The sequence below is a fragment of the Aplysia californica genome, unplaced genomic scaffold (assembly GCF_000002075.1).
Source record: "Aplysia californica isolate F4 #8 unplaced genomic scaffold, AplCal3.0 scaffold00194, whole genome shotgun sequence".
In the NCBI taxonomy this organism is placed as follows: domain Eukaryota; kingdom Metazoa; phylum Mollusca; class Gastropoda; order Aplysiida; family Aplysiidae; genus Aplysia; species Aplysia californica.
Window position 1 is genome coordinate 620,894 of NW_004797464.1, and position 27,280 is coordinate 648,173.

The 27,280-nt window shown below is 39.0% G+C and overlaps 1 protein-coding gene across 3 annotated transcripts; it reads right to left on the bottom strand.

The window, feature by feature from the left end:
- Nucleotides 1–12,187: 12,187 nt before the first annotated feature.
- Nucleotides 12,188–27,155, bottom strand: LOC101849211. Of its 3 annotated transcripts, none has more exons than XM_013082799.2 (6): nucleotides 26,249–27,155; nucleotides 20,484–20,643; nucleotides 19,803–19,952; nucleotides 18,014–18,118; nucleotides 17,014–17,092; nucleotides 12,188–16,259 (listed from the first exon to the last, which is right to left on the bottom strand). In XM_013082799.2, exons 2-6 carry the CDS (start codon nucleotides 20,532–20,534, stop codon nucleotides 13,726–13,728), a joined length of 2,919 nt encoding a protein of 972 aa, XP_012938253.1. In that variant the 5' UTR covers nucleotides 20,535–20,643; nucleotides 26,249–27,155; the 3' UTR covers nucleotides 12,188–13,725. The 3 variants fall into 3 exon arrangements, with proteins under 3 accessions (XP_012938253.1, XP_012938252.1, XP_012938256.1); XM_013082798.2 differs by having other exon boundaries at nucleotides 26,049–27,155; XM_013082802.2 differs by having other exon boundaries at nucleotides 12,188–16,256; nucleotides 26,249–27,153.
- Between the last annotated feature and the right edge of the window lie 125 nt (nucleotides 27,156–27,280).

A 27,280-nucleotide genomic window follows, 5' to 3' on the forward strand; every position in this document is an offset into this window, starting at 1 on the left:
GAGAGAGAGAGAGAGAGAGAGAGAGAGAGAGAGAGAGAGAGAGAGAGATCTCTGGTGGGGTGTTACAAGGACCTTGCTCCTTATGAGTAAGTTCTTATTTCAGTTATCACATTTTATTTTGCATTCATAAATATACATTTTAAATGTGTCACAACGCTGTGGAATCAGGCGTTCATGATTTTCTGGGAATGTGGAATATTCAATTATTGGTATCATCTAAGATTATTCATTTGCCTTGCTTTCAACAAAAAAAATACCGTTCTATTTTGAATAGAAGTCAAGATATTTGCATTGGAAGGAGGTCGGGTCGCTTGGTTTCATTGGTAAAATTAGCGAGAAAATGGCTCCCAAAGTTTGGTAACTTCAATAGCTTGAGAGTCTTTGAAAACTGAAAAATTAGCCTACATATTTTGTGCCTTTTATCAACGTTTTTCAGTAAAATGCATAAAGGAATGTGTTTTTATATTGACATAACAGGTGATTTGCCAAAAACCAAAAATTCAATAAAAATGAAGGAAAAATGCCTATTTCTTCGATTTCATTATTTGGACGAGCGCCTGATTTCACCACAATGCCTCACATGTAAAATATTAATATGAGTTGTACTCTGCTTGCAATAAGTAACCCTGCAGTAATAAAGATACAAATTATACTCTGGAGTTTAATTCTTTTCTTTTTGTAAGTTTTAGGGAAATAAAGCCACTGGGGCAGGGATCAAAGTTACACTTTGGTGAAAGACACGTCCTGTTTGATGTTCCTCTCCATAAGGACTTGTCTAAATGTTTAATTTTAAAAAATACCCTGCCTGGTATATCAAATCATAAACAACCCTCTCACAGTATTATTTGAATTCAAATTTGCTTGTTGAAAAATGTTGTGAGTTGTGTCACAACATGGTGGAATTTGGGTGCTTGTCAATTTTTGGGCCTATTATAAAGTTGCTTGTATTGGTGTTATTTGAAAGCTTGTTCATTTGTCTTGCTTTTGTTGAAAAAAAAGTCCCCATTTGTCTTGAATAGAAGTCTGATATTTGCAAATGAGGGATGTAGAGGTCACATGCTGATGTCAGACCTAAAATTAACAAGAAAATGGACGCCAAGGTTTGGTGACCTCCAAAGCTCGATGAGTGTCCTTGTGCATTTAATTTGATCAACATTTTTCAGTAAAATCCACGCAGAAGTACAGTGGAAACCATATATAACAGGCCCAGTAATAACAGTATTTTGTAAAGAGAAGTGTCTGCGTTACCGAGGCTTGAACCTGGACTTTCTGCTTTTGAGACAAGCGCACTATACACTCCGCCACTTTAAGCTACAGGCTTTAAAAATACTGCAATAGTGCTGTGCGGTCGTGTTGCCACCGTGAACGACAACAAAGTGGGAATCCCTCAATGACGTCGAACAAGATGCTGTTACTATAAATACCTACCAAAGGCATACATCTGTCGTTCTCAAGTTATCCGCATGTGTCTAGGTAGACCCCAATTGGGGACAACGTAGTCATGGTGTCTAGTGTCTAGGTACTAGCAGAGAGTATTTAATTATATTTTAGTGTCTCTGGTACTAGGTAGTCCCCGAAAATGTTGGATTGTGATTGGCCTATTTAGATTCCACGCTCTACTGGAAAGGAGTAATAAATCTTGAGTTTGAGAGATGCAAAAAATTATGTCCCCGTTGGATTATGCGACAGCGCGTCCGCGTTTTTTCGCATAGTTGTGCAACACTTGCATAATTTTGGATTCCCCGCGTTTTTTTTTTTTTTTTTTCTTTTCATTTTTCACAAAACAATTTAACTAAACACCCCGCTCTGTCACCAAAGGGAACTAATCAGAGTAATAAGTCCCATTTAAAGTGACAATTTGGTTATTTTCCTTGTTAGTGATTTTGGTTCCTTGAGCATGTTCAATTGTTCAATCCATCAAAAGTAAAAGTTATTCTCATTTCTGCTGGTGTTTCATATTTGACAGGGGTCCCTGCTTTTAGTGATTGATGTGCCAGTATCAGAGGTCCAGATGGGTTTTTTTGGGGGGGGGGGGGTATTTATAAAAAAAATCATTTTTCTTTCCTCTATACAGCTGAAAGTTACAGAGATTATAATTTTTAGTTGTTTTTTTCTGACTGACGTGTCTCTTTCCATATACACCCAAAACTACTGCTACTGATATGTTCTGTTTTCACTTCTTATGTGCATAGATCTAATACATGAAACTTCTTGTTGAAAGAGCGTAAAACATGTCGTGAATGGCGTTACGGTAACTTGCATAATTTTGCATTTGTCTTGCATAATTTGGCCATCTAAATTTGCATAATTCTGCGGGGACAGAAAATTAGGTCTAGATCTATACTCTCAAAACAGAAATTGATAATTCTCGCAGTGCTTAAAGCGGAAACGGACATAATTAAACATTTTAATGAATGGAGAATTTTTTGTTTTTGATTGTTCCACAAATGATGCTTTCTTTTTCTCCATTAATTTAATTTTTAATTATGTCCGTTTCCGCTTTAAACTCTGCGAGAATGATCAATTTCTGTTTTGAGAGTATAGATCCAGACCTTCTAATTTTTTAAATCTCTCAAGATTTATTGCTCCATTCCAGTAGCCTACAGTGTAAATATAGTAGGCCACTCACAATCCAACTTTTTTGGGGACTACCTTATACCATGACTACGTAGTCTACTATTAGGGTCTACCTAGACACTTCATTTTTTAAATCCCCTTTTTTTCCTTCTCTTTGTCTCGATTTAAAGTTATCGGCAATAACAGGGCCTCATCGGAGCCAATCGGTTATAGCAGGGACAAAGGCTTGTAAACAATGTGTAAAAAGTAAGAGAGAGAGAGAGAGAGAGAGAGAGAGAGAGAGAGAGAGAGAGAGAGAGAGAGAGAGAGAGAGAGAGAGAGAGAGAGAGAGAGCCACTGCAACTACAAGCACACGGAGCGGGTGAAGCGAGAGAGGCCTGCGGTGTGCTGCAGACTTCGCCTAGGTACAAGCATGCCTTAGGCCGGTCCCAGAGGGAAACTATCCATGAATAAATACAGCTATATTAGTACACAAATGTTTACTTCCCTTGCATTTCTGATTTAACAGGGATCTGATATAACGACTTTTTCTCTCTGGTTCCACCATCCCTGTTATATCAGGTTTCCACTGTATACAGGGTTGCCTAACTCAAAGTTCCCATTTCAGGTAGATTCAGGTATTTTGGCCCGAAATCAGGTAGTTCAAAGATAAAGAAGGGAAAAAAAAGACGATTGTTGCCTCACCGAACGCGCTTGCTTTTCGTGATAATATTAGGAAATTATATTTTGAAAACTTGTTAGTATGTTAGTGCATGCACGTGTGTGTGTGTGTGTGTGTGTGTGTGTGTGTGTGTGTGTGCGTGCGTGCGTGCGTGCGTGCGTGCATGCTACCGCCTGTGTTTATATGTGGGGAGGGGAAGGGGGTGTTTGGGTGAGCTCGTGTTAAAATTAAGAGTGTATGAAAAGAGGAGAGTTTTTTTTAAAATTAATTTTTTTAAAAGCATTTATGGACTATCTTTCAAGGCACTTATCATTCACTATTGAATCTGGAATTGAGTGCAGGGTGACTGCCAAACTGACTTCTAACCCCTAGCCCATACCAATAGAAACTACATCAAAACATATTTTCCGACACAAGGAAAGGTTTCTTTCTTCTTCTTCCTCGTTCTCGATGACAGCAGCTAGACAGTCAGTCCGATGTCGCGTACAAACTGTGTAGCTCGCTTCAACCCTGAAAGACTGCCATAGAGCTTTCTCTCAAGGGGAGCCACATTCTGCCACGTCTGTGAGCGAAGGGTGGCGTAGCGCGGGCAGTGCTGAAGGACATGGTTGGCATCCTCTTGGTCGTGTCCACATTCACAGGTCGCTGTTTCTCCCACTTTTAATTTGGAAGGAAAGGTTGAAAATGACATTTCCTCATCACTATTCAATTTGTCATCGTTGACAAATATGACAAATCCGGGAACACCAACCTCGAAGATACAATCATCAAGCCTGTACTCTAACTCTAATGTTCTCTCATTTACCGTTTACGCACTCGATTGCCGAATGCCAAAACTACTTCCCCACTTATCGTTTTTTATTTTAGCATCAGTTTCTTGTACCGCGGCCTTATCCTGTTGCCGTAGATTTTATTGCGTCTAACAGTACAACCTCCCCTCAACCCCGAAGCCCTGCAGCAACGCTCCTATTTTGAATGAACTTTGATGTGGGTGGTTGGCGGGTGCTCTAGTGTGGTTTGCTTCTTCTTTCCTATCAAACATCTATCATCCTTATCTCCCCTACTTCTTTTTTATATTTGTTACTCTCTTGTAACACCTCTAATCTTCTGGCGCTCATATGACCTTATGCAGTTGCGAGTGCCGTAAAACCTCTACTAAAACTAAACTAAACGAACGTTGATTACCCTAAAACCACCGGCCGGTCCCTTTACTCATGCCGTACTCACACGAAGCCAACGAGCACAGGTTCATTGACCGGTCACGATGACAGGCCCGGCAATCTAGAAATCGGAGGACGCTTGTTTTTTTGTTCTTTTTTTTGTCATTATATTTATAGTTATAGTACTATAGTGACAGCAGTGAGAATATCGATTTAATTTGTATGGTGACACTGTTTTTTATGCACAAACTGCACGTTACAAATTTTTATTAACCGGAAATCTAATGTAAACAAACTAGCATCGGACAATAATCTGCACGGTAACAAATGCGAAAGTAGATTTTGATTTTCCCGATGAAGTTTAAGTATCGGTACATGTAATACACTTACACTTCTACCTACCGCCATAGCCATGTCCCCGCGGTTCTATGCAAAAAACAACAACAACAAAATCGGAAATTATGCAAACTGAGCCCAACAATGTGAAATTATGCCATTGTTAATTTTAACAAAGAATGATACAGTAAACTAATCAGAAATTATACCAACAAAAAAATAAAAAAACCTATCAAATTTTGCTAAATTATGCGGGGTGCATAAAACCACGGGGACAGATAGCCGCTTTTTCGCGTGAAACGTACTCTCGGACTGGGAAAAGCCGAACGTAATACGTGTATCACAAACGCGACCGGTAAAATATGAACGAAGTAGCCTTTTCAGATTTGATTTCGAGGACTTTGTGCATTTTCTCGTGTCTCGGCGATTTTTTTATTCTTCAGACTCTCGGGTAATTTCCGCAGTGCCTCTGCCCTGCGTAGAATCCTCATTTTGTGCTGACCAATTCTCTAGACCAAGACGGATTTTTAGAATGTTTTGCATTGATACCGATTTTCTTCCTACATGCACAATTCTGTTTTCTAGACAAAAGAATTAAACGCACAGATTTCCCAGCCGCAGCAAAACCCCGAAGATAGACAGAAAGAATGAATGGATGAAAGAAGGAGGAAGATTGTCTACCGTGCGTAGAAAGATTTTAGCCGATATGCACGTGAAATACTATTGCCGACCGAACGGCACAGATAGACAATGGTCAAGAATACGACATGCGCAGCCTGGCAGTTTCTAATACAACTTATTGCCGAGAGTTGCCGTAAATATCTGACAAGTTACGGAGGCATATATTATGCTGATTTCTCTCTCTCTCTCTCTCTCTTTAAAGCATGGCGTTGATAATGACGATGCGGGAAGTACGGAACTTTCGGAATGTACGGATTTCCGCAAAAAACAAAGAAGATTGGAAGCACTGCAGAACGTTTTTTTTTCTTTTCTTCTTTCGGCACCCATCGCAAATCCGGTAGTTTTGACACCTTATCGGTATGGCGGTAGAACAGACCCAAAATCGGTAACTACTAGAAAAATCGGTAGATTTAGGCAGCCTTGTATCTTAAAAAGGACATAAAAAATGCTGAGCCATAAAAATACAATATATAAAAAAAAATAATTGTCCAACGGTAAAAAAAAAGGTGCCAGTCTCTTTGATTTCGTTATTTTTATGAGCGCCTGATTTCAACCCAATGCATCACATTTTTTACAGTTCTTACATTTAATTACATTGTGATTCAGAGAACCAGTTTGTTCTTTAAAAAAAAAAAGTAAAAACCAAAAAAGCCATACTAGTACAAACATATTCATTTGAAGATAGAGCACTGGGCCCAACGGTTCAAGTCAAAATGGAGGAAAGAAGTTTTTTAAAAATCCCCAGAGGATACAAACAAGTTAAAATACACGTACAAAACATATTGGTTATGGTTATGACCTCAGAACAATACGGTTCATGCCACTTGCCCTGCTGAATTGAAAAAAAAAAAGACATGAGCACTTTTCAAGATAATAGTGATATCTGGACAGAGATAGGCTATAACACGGTATAGTATTTTAGAACATGTTGCATAGTTTTATTTCGCAAGCAATGCAAAAAGAAAAGTAAAATGTTTGAGCGAAGAGGGGGACAGAAGGAACAAACTTACAGGATAAAGGTAGGACTTACCAGTGCTAGCAGCACCTTTCAGTCCAGCAACTGGTGAAGAGGTATGAATACAAAGGAAACAAATAAAAAAACCATATTGTCTTTATGTAACAACTTTATTTCATACTGTACATGTTTTTATTGATGAGTATCAAAAGCGAAATCAATCATTATCATATTAAACTGATGACAATAATTACATCCCCCATTTTAAAAAAAAATGAGCTCACATGCCCATTTCCAGTTTCCGGAACTTGCATCAGCTTATATCAAACACACGCATACCTTTAAATATAGTTACAGTGAAAATTTTAATAATGTTCAAAGCTCCCCACTCATACAATTTAGAACACTCTAAGGGCAGGCTACTCTGGTCCTGTCTGACGGGGTCAACCTAGGCTGACTGGGACACAGCATCCCAACTGATAGATTGAGACACTCGATCACAAAACTTCACAAGAGAATTGCAGTTGAGCCTTCTACAAACAATTTCAAACAGCATTAATGAACATAAGTGATTGCATTGTCCCCTGCTAAAACTAAAAAAATACAAAAGACCCCTCCCTCAAAAAGAGTAAAATAATAATACAGAAGGTTCTCATCCCACCTTGCCTCTGTAATAGTAATTTGAGAAAACTGCCTACAATGTGAAAATAGCCTTACAATTCTCAAGAAGAAAAAACATTCAATGAAAGCAAGTTCTTCTGCTCTGCAGTAACATAGGATAGAGAGGGATGCCCCCCCCCCCCCCCCCCCCCCCCCTAAACAACAACCCAACCAAAATTATGAGGAAATGTGACTGTGAACTGTTAATGTCCACAAATAAAACACTTTGAAATTAACAGATGTTTAGCTCCTGGTTACGTCTGTGAATAAATTGTATAAATTGCTGCAGAACCTAACGTGCAAAGGGAGACAAATATCAACTCCAGACTGGGAAACTGAAGCCCTTTGTCATTCCAACCTATCCATAACACAGCTTCAGATTCAGATGTCTCATTAAGCATTCCAAACCCTTTAAAAACCTGACAGTAAATAATATATTTCCACCTATTTTTTCTCCTTCTAAAAAGTCTTCCAGTTGCGTGATGCATAATTATTCTGTTACTCCACAGAAATTAATTTGAACAAGTGTCCAATCCCTAATTATTTTGTGGAAATTGTACACTGACCATTCTCATCAGACCTGTCTATTCATGCTGAAATTGTTTTTTTTCTCAGAGATTCTTCTGAATCTGATTGTGCAGATGCAAACCCAGAGGAATATATATATATAATATATAAGAGAGAGAGAGAGAGAGAGAGAGAGAGAGAGAGACAGATATATACAGTCGAACCTGTGTAAGACGGAATCGCAAGGGAGCCAGAAAAAAATTCAATTTAGTGGGAGCTGGAGGTTGGGGGGGGGGCAATTCAAAGGCCCAGCCGGTGGGATCAAGGATCGCTAGTCCGATCTGCAAGCAGTGGTCAAAACTTCACACCTCTCAGTTGCTATCCTGTCTGATAATGACATGCGTGAGTCTTACTTATCCAATTACCACCAGTGTTTGCCTTTCATAGGATCGCTGTTTGACCTATTAAAAATAGAAACGTTTGAACATCTCCTTTGCTTCCACTTTTAGCCCCACCCACCAATGCCACCCCTCACTGCCATCATTGTAACAACGATTCGAGGAACTCTTTTCTCGGCTGGCATTGGTCAATCTAATTTCACACCTCTGGCTTCAGGCTACCCAGGAACGTTTCCCTAGAGGCTCGCTACTCCAGCACTCTCACGGACAGTCGTGAAATTTCACACCCACAGTACACTGACCATCTGCATCGCTCAGGGCTCACATGATGGGGTAACATCTACCCTCAAATTGCACCCCTACTCCTTTTCCTCGCCCAGGGGCATGGCCATAGCGTTAAGTTTAGAGCTGGCGCAACCAAACTTGCGAGTTTTGTTTCAAATCAGGGCAGTGCGGGCAAAGCATTTTCCGTCTTAGACAGGTGAAACCCTCGGAAGGAAGCGGATTTTTCATTCCGTTTCCGTGTTGGACAGGTTTCCGTTTTAGTTTTATACAGGTAACTAAAGAGGAATATATCAAGGGGGGAACGGGGAGATTCCGTTAAGACAGGTTTCCGTTTTACACAGGTTTCCGTAAAGGCAGGTTCGACTGTATATATATATATATATATATATACACACACCACACCCAGGTCTCAGAAAGCATGCCGTTATGGTAAACAAAGTTGGGTGAGAAGGCTGCTTCAGTTAGCTCAAGTAAAGGTTGGCGATCAAGAGGTAGACCACACATTTTTGGGCAACAGCATTCATAATGACCATTCCAAAGCAAAACTTTGAAGTCCTAAAAGCAAAAAACAACAACCCCCCATCCCCTCCTCCCCATAAATAGCACCGTGTACAGGCATAATAATTTTGTTGTGCTTACCATAAGAATCCTGGCAAAGTCTATTAAGTTAAACAACAAAAGGATTTTAAAAATGTTACAAAGCAATGACAAGGAGTAATAATGGAATGACATAACTACACATCCAGCATCTTTTCTGAGAATACTAAATTAAAAGCACAAATATAGTGTCCCCACAAACACTCTTTAACATAATAAAAAACGGGATGTTGAAGTGCTCCCTATTTTTCTGCCCAATTATCAGAGTCAAAATAGTTTGTACTATCACACCCTTTTAAAAGTTTATACACGTTTTTGTTTCACCAACTGCCACTTGTATGATTTAACACCCGTTCCAACGCTGTAAGGACCTCTGGATTTAAGGTCCAAAAAGGGGGAGACCTTTGAAAATTTCCCAAACAACCCAAGTTCAAGAACACTCCATTGGGGATTTGAACCTGCACCTTATTGTCCTTAACCATGCATGTTAATAAACGAGGTACCAGCATGCTCTGGACAAATCTGTTTGCTGACCACAAAAACGTAGTTGACAGAAAATTTGGACAACAAAAACCCCATAAAAAATTCATTGTCCATTATAAAAAATTATACCTTAAAACATGACTGACTGTATTTCATTTACTACCCGTTACTAAAAGTTAAACCTACTAGCCCTTATTTTCCTACTCTTTCAAAGGCAAAGCATTACAGTGTAGAGGATAATCATGTATATTGATTGGAAAAAAAAAATCTTAACAAAGGGCCAAAAAATGTCTTAAAACTTAAGAAACAGAAAAGGAAATAAAACTACACAAGAACTTTCCATCCATTTCATTTCCACAGAACAGCATACAAGTCTGTCACTGTACTTCTGCTCCCTCAGGGTGAAATGTAAATGTCATTTATCAAACATACTATTATTGACACCGGGATATTCAGTCTTGCTAAGACTAAGAGAGCGGAGAGTTAAAGAGTCAGTGAAAAAAAATATCTGTGCAAGGGGACAAAACTTAAAGAGTGTGCATTCACTTTCGCAAAAGAAAATGTGACACCTCCACCATGATATATTTCTATCGTTGCCCTTCTAAAATGACATCACATTCACAGTATAGAGGAAGATGAATGGGAAGATCAATTGAGAGGTCAGTACTATTTCTGTTAACTCATTGAAGTCAATTAAAACTCTTAAGCTTGTCATGATGTTATCCTTCATCCCATCTTCAAATTGGGCTTATTCATTAAAACATCCATGAAAGAAAGTCGAAGTGCATTTTGGTGGCAAATTGTAACAGATGCAACACAAGAGCTCAAGCCACTGTGACTTTATGGGGTATTTGAGTCTGTGTTTATAAAAGAAACTACCAACAACTATTTCTATCTAATCCATAAATCATTCAACACCCTACTTCAAAGGAAGCTGCCATACGTTGGACTTGGTTCCCTTCGCCTATATCTTATTTGACTTTGGTACAAAATGTTATGTTTATGATGTAAAAGCATCTGAAAATAAAAAAAATAAAACAAAACCAAAAAACTGTACACCTGTGTAACAATGAACAATGAAGTATCTAAAGCAAATAATTTGTGACCTCTCTTTACAAAAATAAATATTGCATTTGCATATTTATTCAATGGAACTCATCTATTTTAAAATGACAACAGGAATATCTAGCACTTTACTTGGGATTAACGTGTCAGTTCTTGATTCACCCTTTTTTTGTTCTCTCCCTATTTACTCCCAATCCAGTTGTGGGGAATAAGACTACCTAGGGGCTACTTAAAATTTCAGTAACAGCAAAAGAATCATAACTCATCTGCGATTGAAGAATAGATAACGATAATGTAGTAGCCCAACCATTAACAATCCACACTACACCGGTCATGTCTCTGTGATCTGATGCAAGTAACTTACTAATGTGTTACAACCGTGTGTGTGCAACCCAAGTCATGTAGGTAGAGAGGGAGGGTGGAGTGGGGTGAGCCTTCTAGTACTAAGTGCAGCCTCATATTTCACAGGTCTTAGTTGCAGCTAGGTCGTCTAGTTTTCAACTGTTGACCAGAAATATGCTTAACAATGAATAATCTCAAGTCATTGTTCTGATCTAAACTTCAAAATTAAAAGGGTAGTTTCATGAAATGGAAAGTAAATTACACTTGAGACCAACTTAAAGCAGTTGAGAGATACAAGACAAAATGCTCATACTTCTATCAAGATTTTCATCAGCAATCCAACACTGTATCCTCAGGTAGGTATTATGTCTGTAACTCCTTTGGGTTCCAACAATAGTAAAAAAAAAAATGGTTATAACGAGATATTGTTTTCCCACCAACTCTCAATATTACAGAGTTTGACTGCACTAACATTATGAAAAATAAGGATTCTCTTACAAACTAACATTTTAGCAAAAAACGTACATGACATGTTTACTGGAGATTGTCGCATTCCTTCCACTTGTAAAAAAATCCAGCAACTATGAGAAACTGTACCTGGATATATAACTTAAGTGATAACTAGGTACCAACTAGATATCATTCTTAAGTCACAAACACAATGCTATTAATTTAATACTGAAAATTTAAAAAAACATAATTTAATATACCACTGAGCCTTACTGTGTTAAAAATAGACAGTATAAATTATAAAAAAGAAACCTGGAACCAAAAAACTTAATATGTTCAAATAAGGAACAATGAAATCAAACATAACTGATCTATCACTATCAATCAATCAATAAATAAGACAATAAATAAATAAATACGTACATACATAAAAGTTTGGTTAACTGAAGACTAGATAGGTGCTATACAATCTATCCCCCCCCCCCCGACACACCTTTGTATTCTAAGTACTGTACCACTTGCCTGTGGCACCAGCTGAAAAGAGCAAAGAGAACACACACTCCAAAGGGAAAGCACAGCGTAGAGAAAGTACACACACATCTCATCACGCAGTGAACATGCACATCTCAAGGTAACAGAAAATGCACATATGTGAGGCAGGGTGGTGGAATCAGGCTCTCATCAAAATAATCAAAGTGAAGAAACTTGCATTTTTCTGCAGGTTTGTGAATTTTTATCAAATTTTTTTGTTTTTTTGGCTCAACACTTTTCATGCCCATGAAAGAACTCATTTCTGTGTGGATTTTTCTTAAAAATGTTGATTAAAGGGACCAAAACTGTAAATTTTCAGTTACCACGGACTCTTAAGCTAAGTAAATAACTAATCTTTGGTGGCCATTTTCTCACTAATTTTACCTCTGAAAATTGGTGACCCCCACCTCCTTCATTTGCAAAATATCTCGACTTTCATTCAAGATAAATGGATATTTTTTCCTTCAAATAAAGACAAATGAACAAGCTTTAAGATGACATAAATAACTCTACATGCCCAAAAATTGATGAGAGCCTGATTCCACCATGCTGCCTCACATATAATATCAAAGTGAGCTCACAGACAATACAGCCAAGCTCACAGTGAACACACACATCACAGCGGATGCACATCTCACAGTGAATACATACAACAGTGGACATGCACACCTCACAGGGGACACGAGCACTTCACAGTGAATACACATCTCACAGTGGACACATGCACTTCACAGTGAATACACATCTCACAGGGGACACGTGCACTTCACAGTGAATACAAATCTCATAGTGGACATGTGCACTTCACAGTGAATACACATCTCATAGTGGACATGTGCACTTCACAGTGAATACACATCTCACAGTGGACACGAGCACTTCACAGTGAATACACATCTCATAGTGGACATGTGCACTTCACAGCGAACCCGCATCTCATAGTGAACGCACACAACCCAGCGGGTGTGCACACCTCACAGAGAATTCGCATCTCTCAGTAGACACACACCTCACAGATAACGCACAACTCACAATGAAAGCACATCATCTCACACATCATGGGTTCTGCTTAAAGTCACCAGATCAGACTACAGAACCGGTGTGCATGAAGTTCAACTTGTAGTATACGGCATGCCAGTTCAGCTGGCCCACAACCTCATTCGGTTGTTTGCAGTCATTACAAAAAGGAACCAAACCTCAGCTAATTCATCTTGATCTATATAATCAAACTGAATGTTTACTTTTTGGATCATTCATTTCTCCTTAATTTGATGTTTGCTTTATGACAATAGGTTGAATATGAGCAGAGATATATGAGAGTTTGCAATTCTGAAAATGCTGTAAATTAAGAGAGCTAATTTTAAAGTTGACAGAATACGACTTAAAAAAAAAAAAAAACCTTACCAGCCTACATGTATCGAGAAACACAAAGTCTGAAAAAATTTCACTCACTTACATAGTGTGCATGCCATCTGTAACTATCAGTGACATGTAACTGTATAAATTCTTTTAACATATTTGGGACATTTCCCAACTTTAAACTCCTATCAATACTTAAAATCAGAAAACCAGCAATAAAGAAAGCTATAAGATAAGATAATACTTTATTATCCCTGAGGGAAATTTTATATCCTTGTTGAGTTTCGTTTTCATGAAGATTTTAGTAACCTATTCTGGGCAGTAACACTAACATTGATATTTTTAACCTTCTCAAAGAATAAAATGAATGACATGTTACCAAAAAAGACAACCTTAAAGAATTCACTGTGATGTATTAGACCAAGACCTGCTCTAAACACTGTTGTACAAAATAATTACAAATGCGTACAGGAATGAATAGGATTTTAAAAAACAACAACGAAAGTCATGTCCCCAACCGCATGAGCTTACAACACATCAAGCTCTTTTACATCAATATGACGTGTCTAAACAAACAACACAATGTTCTTCACAACTTGGAAAAACAATCTACTTCCTGAGTGAAAAAAAAACTGGGTTATGTTGCCAATGGTGAACATAATCGTGTCACATTAGTAATCAGTCATCTATGCATATTACTTCAAGTACATCATCATCGTCATCATCTAGGTTCGAGTTGTTCACCACTGGAGGAGCTGGAATAACTTTACTCATTTCTAAATGCAAATCACGGGTACGTTCAACAACAGCTGTGGAGGTGACATGGTTACTCCGCGGCAGTATCCTTGAGTGTTTACCATGCGAAGACTGTGAGCTGGATGTGGGGTTTACACAGGATTTGCCAGAGGCACTGCGAGAACTGTGTCTTTCTGAAGAGTCACTAGAGGTCATGACCACATTGTGGGACTTATGATGATGCGCTTGGCTTGGGGATTCAGTATGAGTGTTATGCTTACGATGAGTACAGGACGAGGAGGACGATTGAGGAAGAGTGTTTGACAATGTGCTCATGGGGTTTGAGCCGGCCCGATGAGATAAGCTCGCTTGATGTGCGGGTAGAGGAGACTTCAAAGTGTTGTGGTTCACGCTCAGCATGCTGAACGGATTGACCTGATGTGCCGGAGGCGGTACACAGTCTGGGCTGTCAGTACTCTGCTTGTGAGGCAGTTCAAAATCCTCCGTCCTAACATCATTCAACTGCTGTTTTCTTCTACTATTCGGACTCTGCGAATTTGAAGATGTCTTTCCTAACATGATTTCCCTGAGAGCTTCAGTGTGATTTACACTGGGTGGAGCAGAACTCAAGTTATTCAAAGATGTGGGCTGAGTTTGCTCAGGATGACTCTTGTCAGGGTGAGGGTTTTCCTTTGCAACGGACTTTGTCAGACTTTGAGAGACAACAGAGCAACTATTTACCTGTGACTGGCTTTGCGATGTGTTACTTTGTGAAGGCATTGGGGATGAAACCCTTTGTGGATTAGCAGAGGTCAAGTGTCGATGAAGTTGTGGGCCCTGCCGAGGGGGAGAGGGAGCATAACCTTGTCGGTTCCTAAAAATATTTGGAACATGGGGTTGAGAGTTTGCCTGTGGCAAGCTGAGTGATCTATGGTTGGACGGACATGGAACGTGGCGATGAGAAGCTGCAGGACGCTGAGTGGCTGTGGAAGGTCGCTGGACCTGGTTAGAAGGAGTTGTCAGATGTCGCTGCAGGTGGGGAAAAGCAGAATTTGAGGCCAAGTTCTCTCTTGTACTGCCTTTTTCCACAAGAGACTCTGGCAGATCGATCTGAGTAATGCAGACGTCGTCGTCATAGTAGATCTTGTCGGAAATTGTTATTGTACGTTCTCTCCAGTTTCTGATCTCTGTTTCACTCATTTTTTTCAGCTTGACCCTACAGTGTGGTATGCAGCGGAGTAATCGTCGAGTCCTTGCACTGAGCCCTGTCTTCAGCAATTTCTTAAATTCACGCACATCTCTCTTATTGAACTTATATTTGTGAACAAACGATGACGCTCTCCTTTTCTTCCTATAGGTGACCCGGAAGTCTGACCCTCTAAATCTAAGCTTACTGTACCCATTATCCATCTCTTCAGTCCGACAGTACTGATCAGGGTCCTTGATAATATTCAGGCAGCTTTCCCCTTTCACATACTTTTTCACCCTCTGACCCAGAGGGGATGAAAAGTCCAAAGTGAGCAGTGAGGTGGCCAGAGGGTCTCTGCCCTCCTCCATAGCCTCCTTATCTGCCCATTCATCCTCCACAAAACAGAAGCTGATTCGCCTGCGAGAGCTCGGCTCGCTGTCTCGGCTCAGCTGAGACATCAGGCTTTTTGAGCGTGGTGAGGAAAGCCCCAAACGCTGAGGAGGTGCTGAGGATGGGGTGCATGTCGTGCTGCTCAGGGGACCTTCCACCAGAATTATTTCACAGTCCAGATCGACTTCTGTCTCCTTTTTGGAAGCTTCGGTTACTTCGAGGACACGTTTTTCTACCAAACCCAAAGCAGAAATAAATGAGCGCTTTGAGAAGTCATCACTAGGATGTGACACTCGTGATGGTTTTGACTTTCTCCTTTTCTTCCTACTCCACCATGCACCCTCCTTAGGCACGTCTTTCATCTCCTTACACTCTTTCATCATCAAACGTTTGGAATTATGCTTTTCCATAATTTGATCTAAACGTTTTTGACTTCGTGTCTTAAGTATTGGAACAAAAGCTGGTTTCTTGTTGTTTGCACTTAAAGCGGAAGAGATCACACGGGAGGATGGGGGTGGGTGAGAGGTGGAGGAACTCTGACTGCTGGCTTTGACGGATGACACATGAGATGAACTCTGGGACTTGACAACAGCTGGTTGAGAGGACGAACTCTGAGACTTGACAACAGATGGTTGCCAGGACACTGCCACAGCAGTGGCGGAACTGTTACTTTTTGGGGGGCTGCATGACACAGCACTCACACTCACAGCTTTGACGGGTGAGCGCTGAGATGCTGAGTTTTGTTTTTTTTCAGGTGTTTTTGTCACAGCCGCGTTCCCTGCACGAGAGGACGTCTGAAACTTCTTCTGGCACAGGCTCTGGTGGCTGTTCACCTCCTCGTGGCTACTGAACTGCTCCAGACAGAAACAGCACACATACACAGGCCCATCACTCTCTGCTAGAACAGAGGAAAACAAAGCAAAAAAATATCTTTGAAATGTAAATTCAGCTATAGTAAAGAAAGAAGAATAAGATACTACAAATTGCAAAATCATAGGAAAAAAACCACCATATTAATTAAAGCAAGGGTTTTGTTTGAGTAAAGGAAAGCATACTGACACAGCAATAGTCATTTAGAGTAGAGAAACAGAATGAAAGGAGGACAGAAACAACAGATGTAAAGGAAAAAAGTAGGACCTACCAGCACAGATACAAATAAGCAAACACTACAAATTTCTAGAACAGAAGATGACAACAATCTTTTCTTTTCATAAAACTATTTCAGAGTAACTGGTCCTTTTAATTTTAAGTTAAGGCCGGAAACAGTCAGACAAGATACTACTCACATAAGCCAAGACATAACTAATGGAATAACCTCAAGTACCAAACAACATGAGGGTTGATAAGTAAGAAATAAAGTCAGAGGAAAACCCTGCACCAAGATCATCTAATCAGTATATGGTCGCTTTTAAGCACAAGGGGGCTATCCCGAAAAATGCTGTTTTGAGAAAAGCGAAGGTAAAGTTTTTGCCCCTTGTTCAGTTTCTTTAAAAGACAAGGCGAGTTTTCTCTATAACCAAATAAATAAACACACCAATAAAACCAAACTTCTCCTATAGGTAGGGCAATAACCACTTTCAGTGTAGGTCCAGATTTCTGGAAACCCCCTGGGTTAGCCTGCATACAGAGACTATTTACATTTCACACTGTACCTTGAGAAGAATCCCCTGGGCTGAAGCTATGGCTATCGTCCCCATCATCAGTCAACTGAATGATGTCCATACTATCAGGCTGTTCAAAGTAGATAAAAGGAAAAATTATTTTGACTACCAAACATGTTTCATTTGAGACTTATACACACATCACATATCACTGTTGCAAGAGAAAGTAGTAACTTTGTTCGACCCTACTTCGCAGGGTGAGTAAAAATCATAGAGGTAATCATTTTTCTTGAGACAGCAATAATGTGAGACGGAACTGTGCCATGTACAACCAATTATAATTTGTTTTGTTATAATTAAGAACAAACCAGTTTTTTCTTCAAGAATAAAGGAGTCTGTTTGATTGAACATATTGTAAATGAACTGGTTTCCCAAATCACTATTCTGTCATGTGATACAATAACAGTCAATCTCATTAGTTTGATCTAGATTTTAAAAGTAAAGAAGATTATTTTAAATGGGATGTGCAGCAGTTTCTATGCTTACTGTTCTACAGTGTGGCACAAATTAAGTCAGTCTTCACAAACTTGATAATGAGCATTACCATAAAGCAGGACAGTCACTGCAAAATATCAGGTTCTAAATCACGTAGGACAGCTACAAAATCTATCACCCTTCATGAACAAATACTTGACAATTAACAAAAGTGACACGACTCAAGATCTGTATTTTTTCAGCATTTGCAGAAGTTATCTTTTCTGTCCTTATTTTAAAGCAATATGAGAGGATGGACTAATAGTTCTGCAGGAATCGTGCTGGGTTTTCATGAACATAGGCTATTAAGGGAGTTTTCAAGGTTCTCTGCCTTCTTGGCTCAGTCATATAGGAGATGGACTTAAAATTCTGAGATTCTGCCTCAGCTATAACCATTTAAGTTGAAAAGGGGATTAAGCCCTCCCATTTACCCTTTTCCCCACTTTCTTAAAAAGCAAAATTAATCATATTATGTTTAGACAACATTTCCAATGGGAAACTGGTAAATGGAACTCACACTCAAGTCTTGATAGTCTGATCTGTCGATCATGCAGAGGAGCTCCTCAACACCATGGTAAGAGTAACAGCTATGCACCAACTTTCTCAAGATCTGCAGTCCGTTCTGTGAAAACAATTGAGGAAAAGAGAGAAACTTTATCATTATGGAAAAGATTCGTATCTCACTTGTTTGGACAATAAAAAGCACATTGCATGGGAAGTTGGCCATTTCAACACTTCATTTGAAGCAGATAGGGTATGGAGTCATTCATCTAAGTATGCCATTGAAGTTGGCCATGTGTCCCTCTTATCTGACCAAAAGCTCTACAAAAGGCAAATACTATTTCAATGAAAGGCTGACATCAATTTATATCATTGCACGATTTTCATTAGCTTAGTTGTGATCCTGCTTGAGTACTGGGCCAATGACCTTGGTTTGAATCCTTAGCAGAACAATCTTGAACTTAGATAGTGTGCCAAGTTTTCAAGGTTGTCCAACTGCTTTGATCCTTTTTTTCATCAGCAGTCAACATGAAATTTGGTCGTCAGCCTCTTAGATATCCTGGGACGTCAAATCCACACCGCATCATAATAAATGAATAGAATTACATGTAGGTCTTACAATACAATATTTAGCACTACATAATTGTCTTATACATAACTTGGGAAAGGTACAAATATAGAATTAAATATGCAGAAAAAAAAGAACACTTCATACTCTGATTATATTATTATTTCCAACATTTCCATATACAGTGGAAACCATATATATCAGGCCCGGAAATAACAGGGATCCGGTAATAACAGGGATTTTTTAAATCCCCGTTTTTTCCTACTCTTTGTCTCTATTAAAAGTTATCGGCAATAATAGGGCCTCATCGGAGCCCAACCGGCTATAGCAGGGACAGAGGCACGTTAATAATGAGTAAAAAGTAAGTGAAAGAGAGAGAGAGAGAGAGAGAGAGACAGACAGACAGACAGACAGACAGACAGAGAGAGAGAGAGACAGAGACAGAGAGTAACGCAGTGATGGAGGTCGTGCGCAGAGCTTGTTTCGCAGTTCAAAGCGCACACGCAAGCACACACTACACTGTGACTGTCCATTAACAACAGTACATGTGTAGATTTTAGCTTAACGCACTCTGTGGACGACCGGTCGGCCAAGATCTAAGCCTACTTCTTTCTTTATGGCCACCAACGATGTCAAGCGCAAGAGAAAATAGCATACTCCTATGGAAAGTTTGCTCTGGATCGAAAGAAGATGAGAATACCCAATGCAGATGCTGTGGACCAAGCTCTTCTGATGTGGTTTAAAGAGGCAAGGAAGGAGAAAGTTGGTGCCAAAACCTCTGTTTGTGGGTACTTGTGGCAAGGGAAACTACCCATTAATAAGTACAGCTGGATTAGTCCACAAATGCTTGCTTTCCTTGCATTTCTGATTTAACAGGGATCGGATATAACAGGACTTTTTCTCTACTCCCACCATCCCTGTTATATCAGGTGTCCACTGTAATTCATTTCACCTCAGTACAAAAACCTGACATCCACCAGCAGGAAGAAAAAGACTTTTAATAGCTTTCATTATGTCCTAATTTCCAAAACTCTTTGACTTTAACTTTAAGTTCAAGCCTTTAAACTCAAAAGAGTACTAGAAAACTGGCTCTTGATATGGGTCTACGCTAGTAAATACCCGTGTAAGCTACGAACGCTCCCCTCCACCCTAAATTCTCACGAAGTGAATGTACCAAACTTTGATTTCCTCTACATTCTGATGGTAGAAAAAGACACACAACTTCACAACTAATCACCTGAGTGCCCCCTTGTACATAAGCCTTTGGGTTCGTCCAGCGAATATCATCCGGCCACCAAGCAGGCTTATCACTTTCGTCATCATAGCAAGGAATAGCTCTACGTGTTGTCATGGAAACAAGGACAGGAATCAGGGTCACTAGCTTAGGCTGAAATAAACAAACATTTAAAAAAAAATTGTCAATGAAGGAAATGTAAAAAATTGTTACACATTCATGCTATACACACAAAATGCTCCCACACAATAAAATAGCAAATATCACTAAGTTCCCCATGAGCTTCTTCTCTAATTCAATTTTTGCACCTGATTCTAGAGTCTCCAAATAAAACATACAATTATCAGAAGTCAGTTCCTAAACATTCTGACATTTACAAAGTACTAGTCACTTTCAATATATCATTCAAATTTCAAATAGAGCGGTAGCATCAGTAAAATAATAAAATGAAAAAAAAAAAGAAAAAAAAAAAAAGATAATCGGACAACATCAGTTCCCATGATGGTATGTTAAAGTGGCCCATCCTAAACACATATGCAGCGACGACCCTCCCAAACACATCGTTTCTATAACAAGGTTAACGGTTGACCCAGTTTGACTCTGGTTTACAGGGTGTGGCAAAAAAATGTTTATTAGACATTCATTTTTTTTTTCAAAAGTGATGATACGTAAAGTGGAACTTACAGCAGTCGTATTCTTCAGTGTCAAGGGAGGCAAGTCCTTTGCCATGTCCATGACAGACGGCAGAATCTGTGCAACAGACTACCACGCTATGCTGGACCTTCGTTTCTACATAACTCATGGATTCTGAGATGGCAGCATCAAATTAAAGGATAAAAAAGACCTGTCCGATAAGAAGAGAAAAGGGTAAAAATCATAAACACAATTGCAATAAAAGCAGAGAACGCTAAAAGCATGAAGATGTCCATGTTCTAAAAAAAAAGTTCCCAATATTCTAACTGGCTTTTTCTCTGTTACATGGATGTAATATGCTAATAGACAATTTTGCTTTAAAACTTGAAACAGGGTAATGGGGAAGGAATATCACAGCATCCTCGCTTGTTCTCAATCTGTTCCCGTCGTTTTATGCCAGAAAAATTCTGAAATAAGCAAACTGAGCTAAAAAATGTGAAATTATATATTTTGTTAATTTTAACAAAGAATGAGGAAGGAAAATAATTAGAAATTATGCAAAAAATGATCAAATTTTGCTAAATTATGCGGGGTGCATAAAACCACAGGGGCAGCTCAATCTAAATGCAAGACAAAAAAGTAATTTTTACACAAGGATCATCAAAGTCTAGCAGTGTTTTTTTTTGTCTTAGTAAGGTTTTTACGGAGCCCGCAATTGCATAAGGTCACATGAGCGCCAAGAGGTGGATGTCAACAGAGAAGTCCAAACGGGGAATCAGGCTTACTTTGCTCACATCTGTAGCCTCAACAGTGCAAAGTCTGCTTCGACTATAAAGGCACCCCGGAAATAGCAGTTCAAAAAAGAGTGACAAACATACAAAAGAAGTAGAGGAAAAATGACAATAGTAAGGATGAGGAAAGAAAAAGCAGCAGTCCACCCTATGTTGTACCGGCACAGTATGAGCATAAATCAGCCCATTTACAATTCTACTGTGCATGCATATTATCATGAACAGCAGAGTGATCAAGAGATCTACAAGCAAAAACAGTAACGCAATAACAATCATTGTGGGAAGGGGAAAAAGTGATATAATGATAAACAATAATACTTTGAAAAAAAAAAAAGAAACGTGCAATGAATAAAAACCAAATTATATTGAAAACTGCACAGCTGTTTCAACTAAAAAGGCTTCTTCTGTATGTCAAAATGTCAAGGAAAAAAAGGATAGAATTTACTGCATAAATACACAAATGCAGTCCACCACCACCTTGTAAGTGCTTGACAACTTAATTAACAAGAGATTCACATGTAATGGAGATAACTCAATAAACAATAAACCCAATAGATATGTACAGAGTTATGTCCCCTTTTCAAACTATTAAAAAATTATCCTTAACACTGACAGCTGGAAACTGAAACCAATTTTCTCTAAACATTGCTCAACTGACTGATCTCAAGTAGATGATGAGATGGCAGTAGATTGTAGTATCATGATCATAACAGACAAAAGCATAAAATCAAATTTCATTTCCACAACTTAGTACAAGACACTATAACTATAACAATTAACAAAAGGTCTTATTGACACTGGGACATTCGCAACACAAATAATCACAACAGCCAGTTTCATCACAAAATTACGAACAAATATTGTCTTTAACTCTAACACTTTCTTTTAAATCAGACACATAATATAATATAGTTCTTGCTTCAAATAGTACTTTCCTCCTTTTTTAAATCTGATATAAGTGGTTTGCGATGCAGGTTTTACATTTCAGCTTAAACTGACTTTATATCCTTCACATTCAAGCCCTGTTGATGAAGGCAAATGCCATAGAAGACACAGTGGTAAGATACTTTGACAGCTTAATATTTCAGGAAAGATAAGAACATTTTTACCACCATCATCATGAGACAAGCTTCGAACTACCACAAAACGGTACTTTGTTACAGACAAGAGTTGTTTGTAAGAGAAGCAAATAGATCAACACAGGCATTCACAGTATAACAACTGACTTTATTTATTTTTTTTATTATACACACAAGATGCAAAATTATTCAAATTTGGGACCCTGGAAATCGGGGGAACCAAGTAGTGAAGCGTTTTGTGGATAGCAAAGGCATGTTAAAATCCTTAACTGATTTCCATTACAAATATTTCTGTTGTTAGTAGTCGTTAGTAGATCCCGCAACAGCTGGGCTCTCGCCCTTCTGTCCAATGCCATGTAGTCATAAGCACAGGTTTTTTGCAGTTGCTGTAATGTTCCATAGAGAGTGTCGTCGATGTTAGGTCTCGGGAGGGAGAAGGATAGCTCTGGTGTCATTTAGGGCTGTGCAGTGGAACAGGTGATGATCCACAGTCTCGCGTAGTTGTAGTCATACAAGGGACACATTGGGGGAAGTTCTGGATTTTTTCTGTTCAAGTGGAAGTTGAGCTGTATATGTTCTGCTTGTAGGCGGAAGATCGTGGTCTGTTGCTTTCTCCGTCAGGTGGTTGATATTGCCATTCCGTTTTGTTGTGGTCATATGTTTGAAAACTGCACTGCCTGTCTTTCCCAGGGCCCATCTGTTCATCCAAGCCCATCTGATCATCCAATCTTGTTTGTTGTTGTTTTAAATGATTTGTTTTGCAGTGTTGTATGAAGTTGGAATGTTGGATTGTTCCTGCCAAGATCCCCGTTTGGCAAGTGTGTCTGCTCTGCCATTTCCAGGTATATTTGAGTGTCCGAGGACAATATTTTGCCCCCTTCATTGTGCCAAATTTAACCAAAAAAAACGTGTCAGTGTCTTCAAATGAAAAGAACAAGGAAAGACACGAGTACGTACCCGACCCATGTTAGTTTTAAAAAGAATAAAATTCAAGGTGTATAAATGTTTTACACCGCCATCCAAACAATTTTACACTAGAGGCGGGTTGCTCTGACTAAACTCTCTAAACTGAAAACACACATATCTAAACCATAGAAAACTTGGTGGACTCGCAGATTTCAGTAAGCAGATTCCACAATATTCTATATGAATATGAAATTTATGAATGTTGGCCTTGGCTTTCGTTTACAGTGAACATCATTGTGGCTCTGCAGAGCACAAAACAAAAAGGTAAAACATGACCCAACAATGCAGCAGGTCAAAGCACTTTACAAAACCAGGAAGCTTCACTTAAAGACAGCTTCAGAAGAAAATCTGGATTGACTTCTGGAAAAAAAATGCTCGAGTCTTTGTAATGTAATTATAACCAGCCTTTAATTGAACACATTTTTTAAATTACTGGCCCTTCACTATTTTTATTTTTTACATATATATAATTGACAATGAAAAACAATCCTGAGATTTTCAGATCCCGTGGGAACGTGCACTCCTACTACTAAAAATTTACAGATCACATTGACTTACTAATAATCTTTCATATCAACACTTTAATATTATCAATGTAGTGAAAGTCCCTGCAATATATGACAAAATACGGACAATGTAAAAAATCCAGATTTTTTGCACGCAAACCCCATGAGTAGATTAAAAACTTTTCATCAGTCTTGTATAATTGGCAGGAAGGGGAAAGAACAACTGTGATAGTAATATATCAAAACTACAGTCATAATGGCACCAAAACCAGACAGCATTGTACATTCACCGACAACACCAGAAGCCTAATGAATTTATGGACTTCTCAGGTCCTATCCATTTATTAATGGCAATCAGGGGAAACTTGTATTGAATGATTCATTTTATTTTCTACATGCATGATAAATCAAGCTTGCTGTGGACTTGGATTTGAGGGACAAATCTGGTACAACAACAAGCACACTCTAACATATAGGTCTTTATATATATTGATCCTACAGTCAGCCAGTTCTCCACTCACACCTCTGAGAGCAGAGGCATTGAATTGGGCATTTTCATTGTACACCTAGAATGAGAAATCAAATGTCAAAAGACTCATTGAGGGGCACAATACATTTTGAAAAGTAGCGTCAGTCTAACATGAGCAGGTGATTTGAATTGATGCAAGGCTTCTAAAATTCAAATTTAATAGCTGTAGACAACTTACAACAAGAAATAAAAAATCAAACACAGGCCTAGATTATGGGAAATTCTTCAGCTTGGGTACTTAGTCTGCAAGGGACAGAGCTTTCAAAGCCAACATGATCCATGATTCATTCAAAGCCATGGAAAAGTAGAAATGGAAAACCAATTTAAATAATGACTGGCATCAATATTCTTGTCAGGGGTCACCTTTTCAGGCTGACTTATTTTATGAGGTTTCTTCACCCTTTGGTTTTCGAAGTAACACTTTGCCACCTCATTTTGGGGAAAATCCAAAGAAACTGGATGGTAAACATTTTAATTGGAGAGACGAGGTGGCAAAGTGTTAAGAAGGGGTATTTAAACCCTTGTTTTAGAAACTTTTAAAAGGGTTGTTATTATACTGTTCATGTCTGACAAACTAATCCTCAAAAGTCAAAATTGTAATATAATAATATCTATATATACATAAATTATAATCCTAATTTTAGAGTAGGCTTAATTTAAGAATTTTTGCAAACATTAAACTCACGCACATTAACAGACACACACAGAGTGACCATGACTATGACTGAAGGCTAACGATTTTTACTCAACTATAAACTAAGGTTTCATCAAAGGTAAATACATTTTTGGCAAATAAAAATTTGCGAGAGTTCGGCGTCATCTTTCACTCTGTGAGGACTGGGAAGAAACATTTTTTGCATCGAATTCAATTTCTAGAGCTAGAGACTTTTAGATGTCTGAATATTCAGATTAAACTTCAATTGTGGTTAAGGCAACATTCCCGGACTAGATCTAGATCTATACTTTTCAAAGCCTTCAAAAAGGTACTTACTGCAGGAAAACAATGGCTGTTTGACTTTGGCAGTAATCTATTTCGCATTTAATCCCCATTAGCCATTAGATCTATTTTTAAGCAAACTACAACAACAAAAAATCCCTCCACACCCCCTCGCCCTCCCCACCTCTCCCCCCCGTTCACACCTTCTAGTCCGAGAAATAGAGTTCAAGACATTCAAGTTTATTTTCCCAAGAGTTCGGAGAATTCTAGAGCCGGCCAATTTTTATTGTTTTGGCCATGGCATTCTTCAATCTTTAACCTGAAACCAACCAAAACTCACCCTTGGTTTGGCATTCTGAACGGCCTTTCAGGAAATTGACGTCATGTGTATAGATCTAGAACTAGATCTCCTCTAGCTAGCTTCTCTTATCTAAAGGCCTTTAGGGCTAACAATACAGGAGGACAGAGCAGCATTTTACTGAGACTAATGAAACTAGATCTAGATATCTACATCTAGATTTAGATCTAATCTAGACTAGATTCTAGAGATATCTAGAATCTAGATCTAGATTTAGATCTAGATAGACTAGATTCTAGATCTAGATCTAGAATCTAAATCAACAACGAAAACAGCGACAGCTGAAAATGGCCAAATCGATGCCCCAATCTCAATCACCCGATCCCTTGTGTCGCACCGTCTCGTTTTTCATTTTCAATCACTTCGGAGAGAAAGCACATTCAAACACAAAGTACTTTCACTCGATGACACAAAGATTTGAACTAGCCTAAAAAATGTGTGTGTATTTACCAGACACAAAATTGTTTACGGTAAACCGAGGCCAGTGGAAGACAACGGCCGCTCCCCTCTTTGTTGAAGGGAGACAGGGAAAGAGGTCGGCGCCATACAAGTCATGGCGGTCGGAAATTAAAAATACCAAATATTGACGAGCACACACTCAGTCAACGAATAATTTTAGTGTTCGTCGGCATGTAAATTAGTCTACTTACCGACTATTGGTATGTAGACAAGCTAAGCACACTTGCAGTAAAAAAGCCAGGACAATTCATAATTTAATGAGAGAAGAACGACAACACAGTTATATTTCCTTGTAGAAGAACGTCCAGCTCAGAGTTGTAGCCCTTCTTCGGTCAGCTTTGCCGAAGCAAGTGACGTCACTTCCATGTGACTGACTCTGACATTATACTAGCCTAGTTCTTGATCTAGATCTAGGTCATAATATTATACCAGGTCTCTATGTCATTACGTTATAATTGGTTTGTTTATTCTCCTAGCCACATTCGCACACCCACCTGCCTTCTGTAACAGGCCTGTTTGTTTTTGTGCTTAAAAGCTTTGATATGAGAAAGCCATAAAGTTAAGGAGCGTGGTACAGTGGCCCTCGCCAAAGAACCCGGACTGCCTAAGAACCCGCATTTTCCGTATCACATATTTTTTTTTCTTCTCTGTCTATGATGTGAATTCAGGCAATAAACTTTACCGAGACACTACATGTATATCGTACTTTGCTCGGGTTGGGGTGAAGGGAGGGGGTTAATTGTTACTGGGTTGGACTAGCGAACGATGACTTCTAGCACAGAACATTTACTTAGACAGGTGAGCTCTGCCGAGCGGCCAACCACTAAAAAGAGGCAGAGGTGTTCGACAGGTACTCTCACTTGCTCCTCTCGTATGATAAAAGTGTCCGATTGTCTGATAAAATCTGTCCAATTCACAGTCATTGTTTCTGTTGACTAACACCTCGTTGCGACTGATGTTGTTTCATAATATTTTCGATACGCTATATCAAATCATAGATCTAGTGACAATTATGTTGGGTAAAGAAAACTTACTCCTATGCCCCTGATTCTGCACAGCCTCCCCCTTTTCTCCCCCCGCTTTCTCCTCCCTCTCTCTCGTTCTGTCCTCTCTATCTCTCTTTCCGTCTATTACAACTGTCACGCGCGCGCGCGCGCACACACACACACACACACACACACACACACACACACACACACACATACACACACACTCACACACAC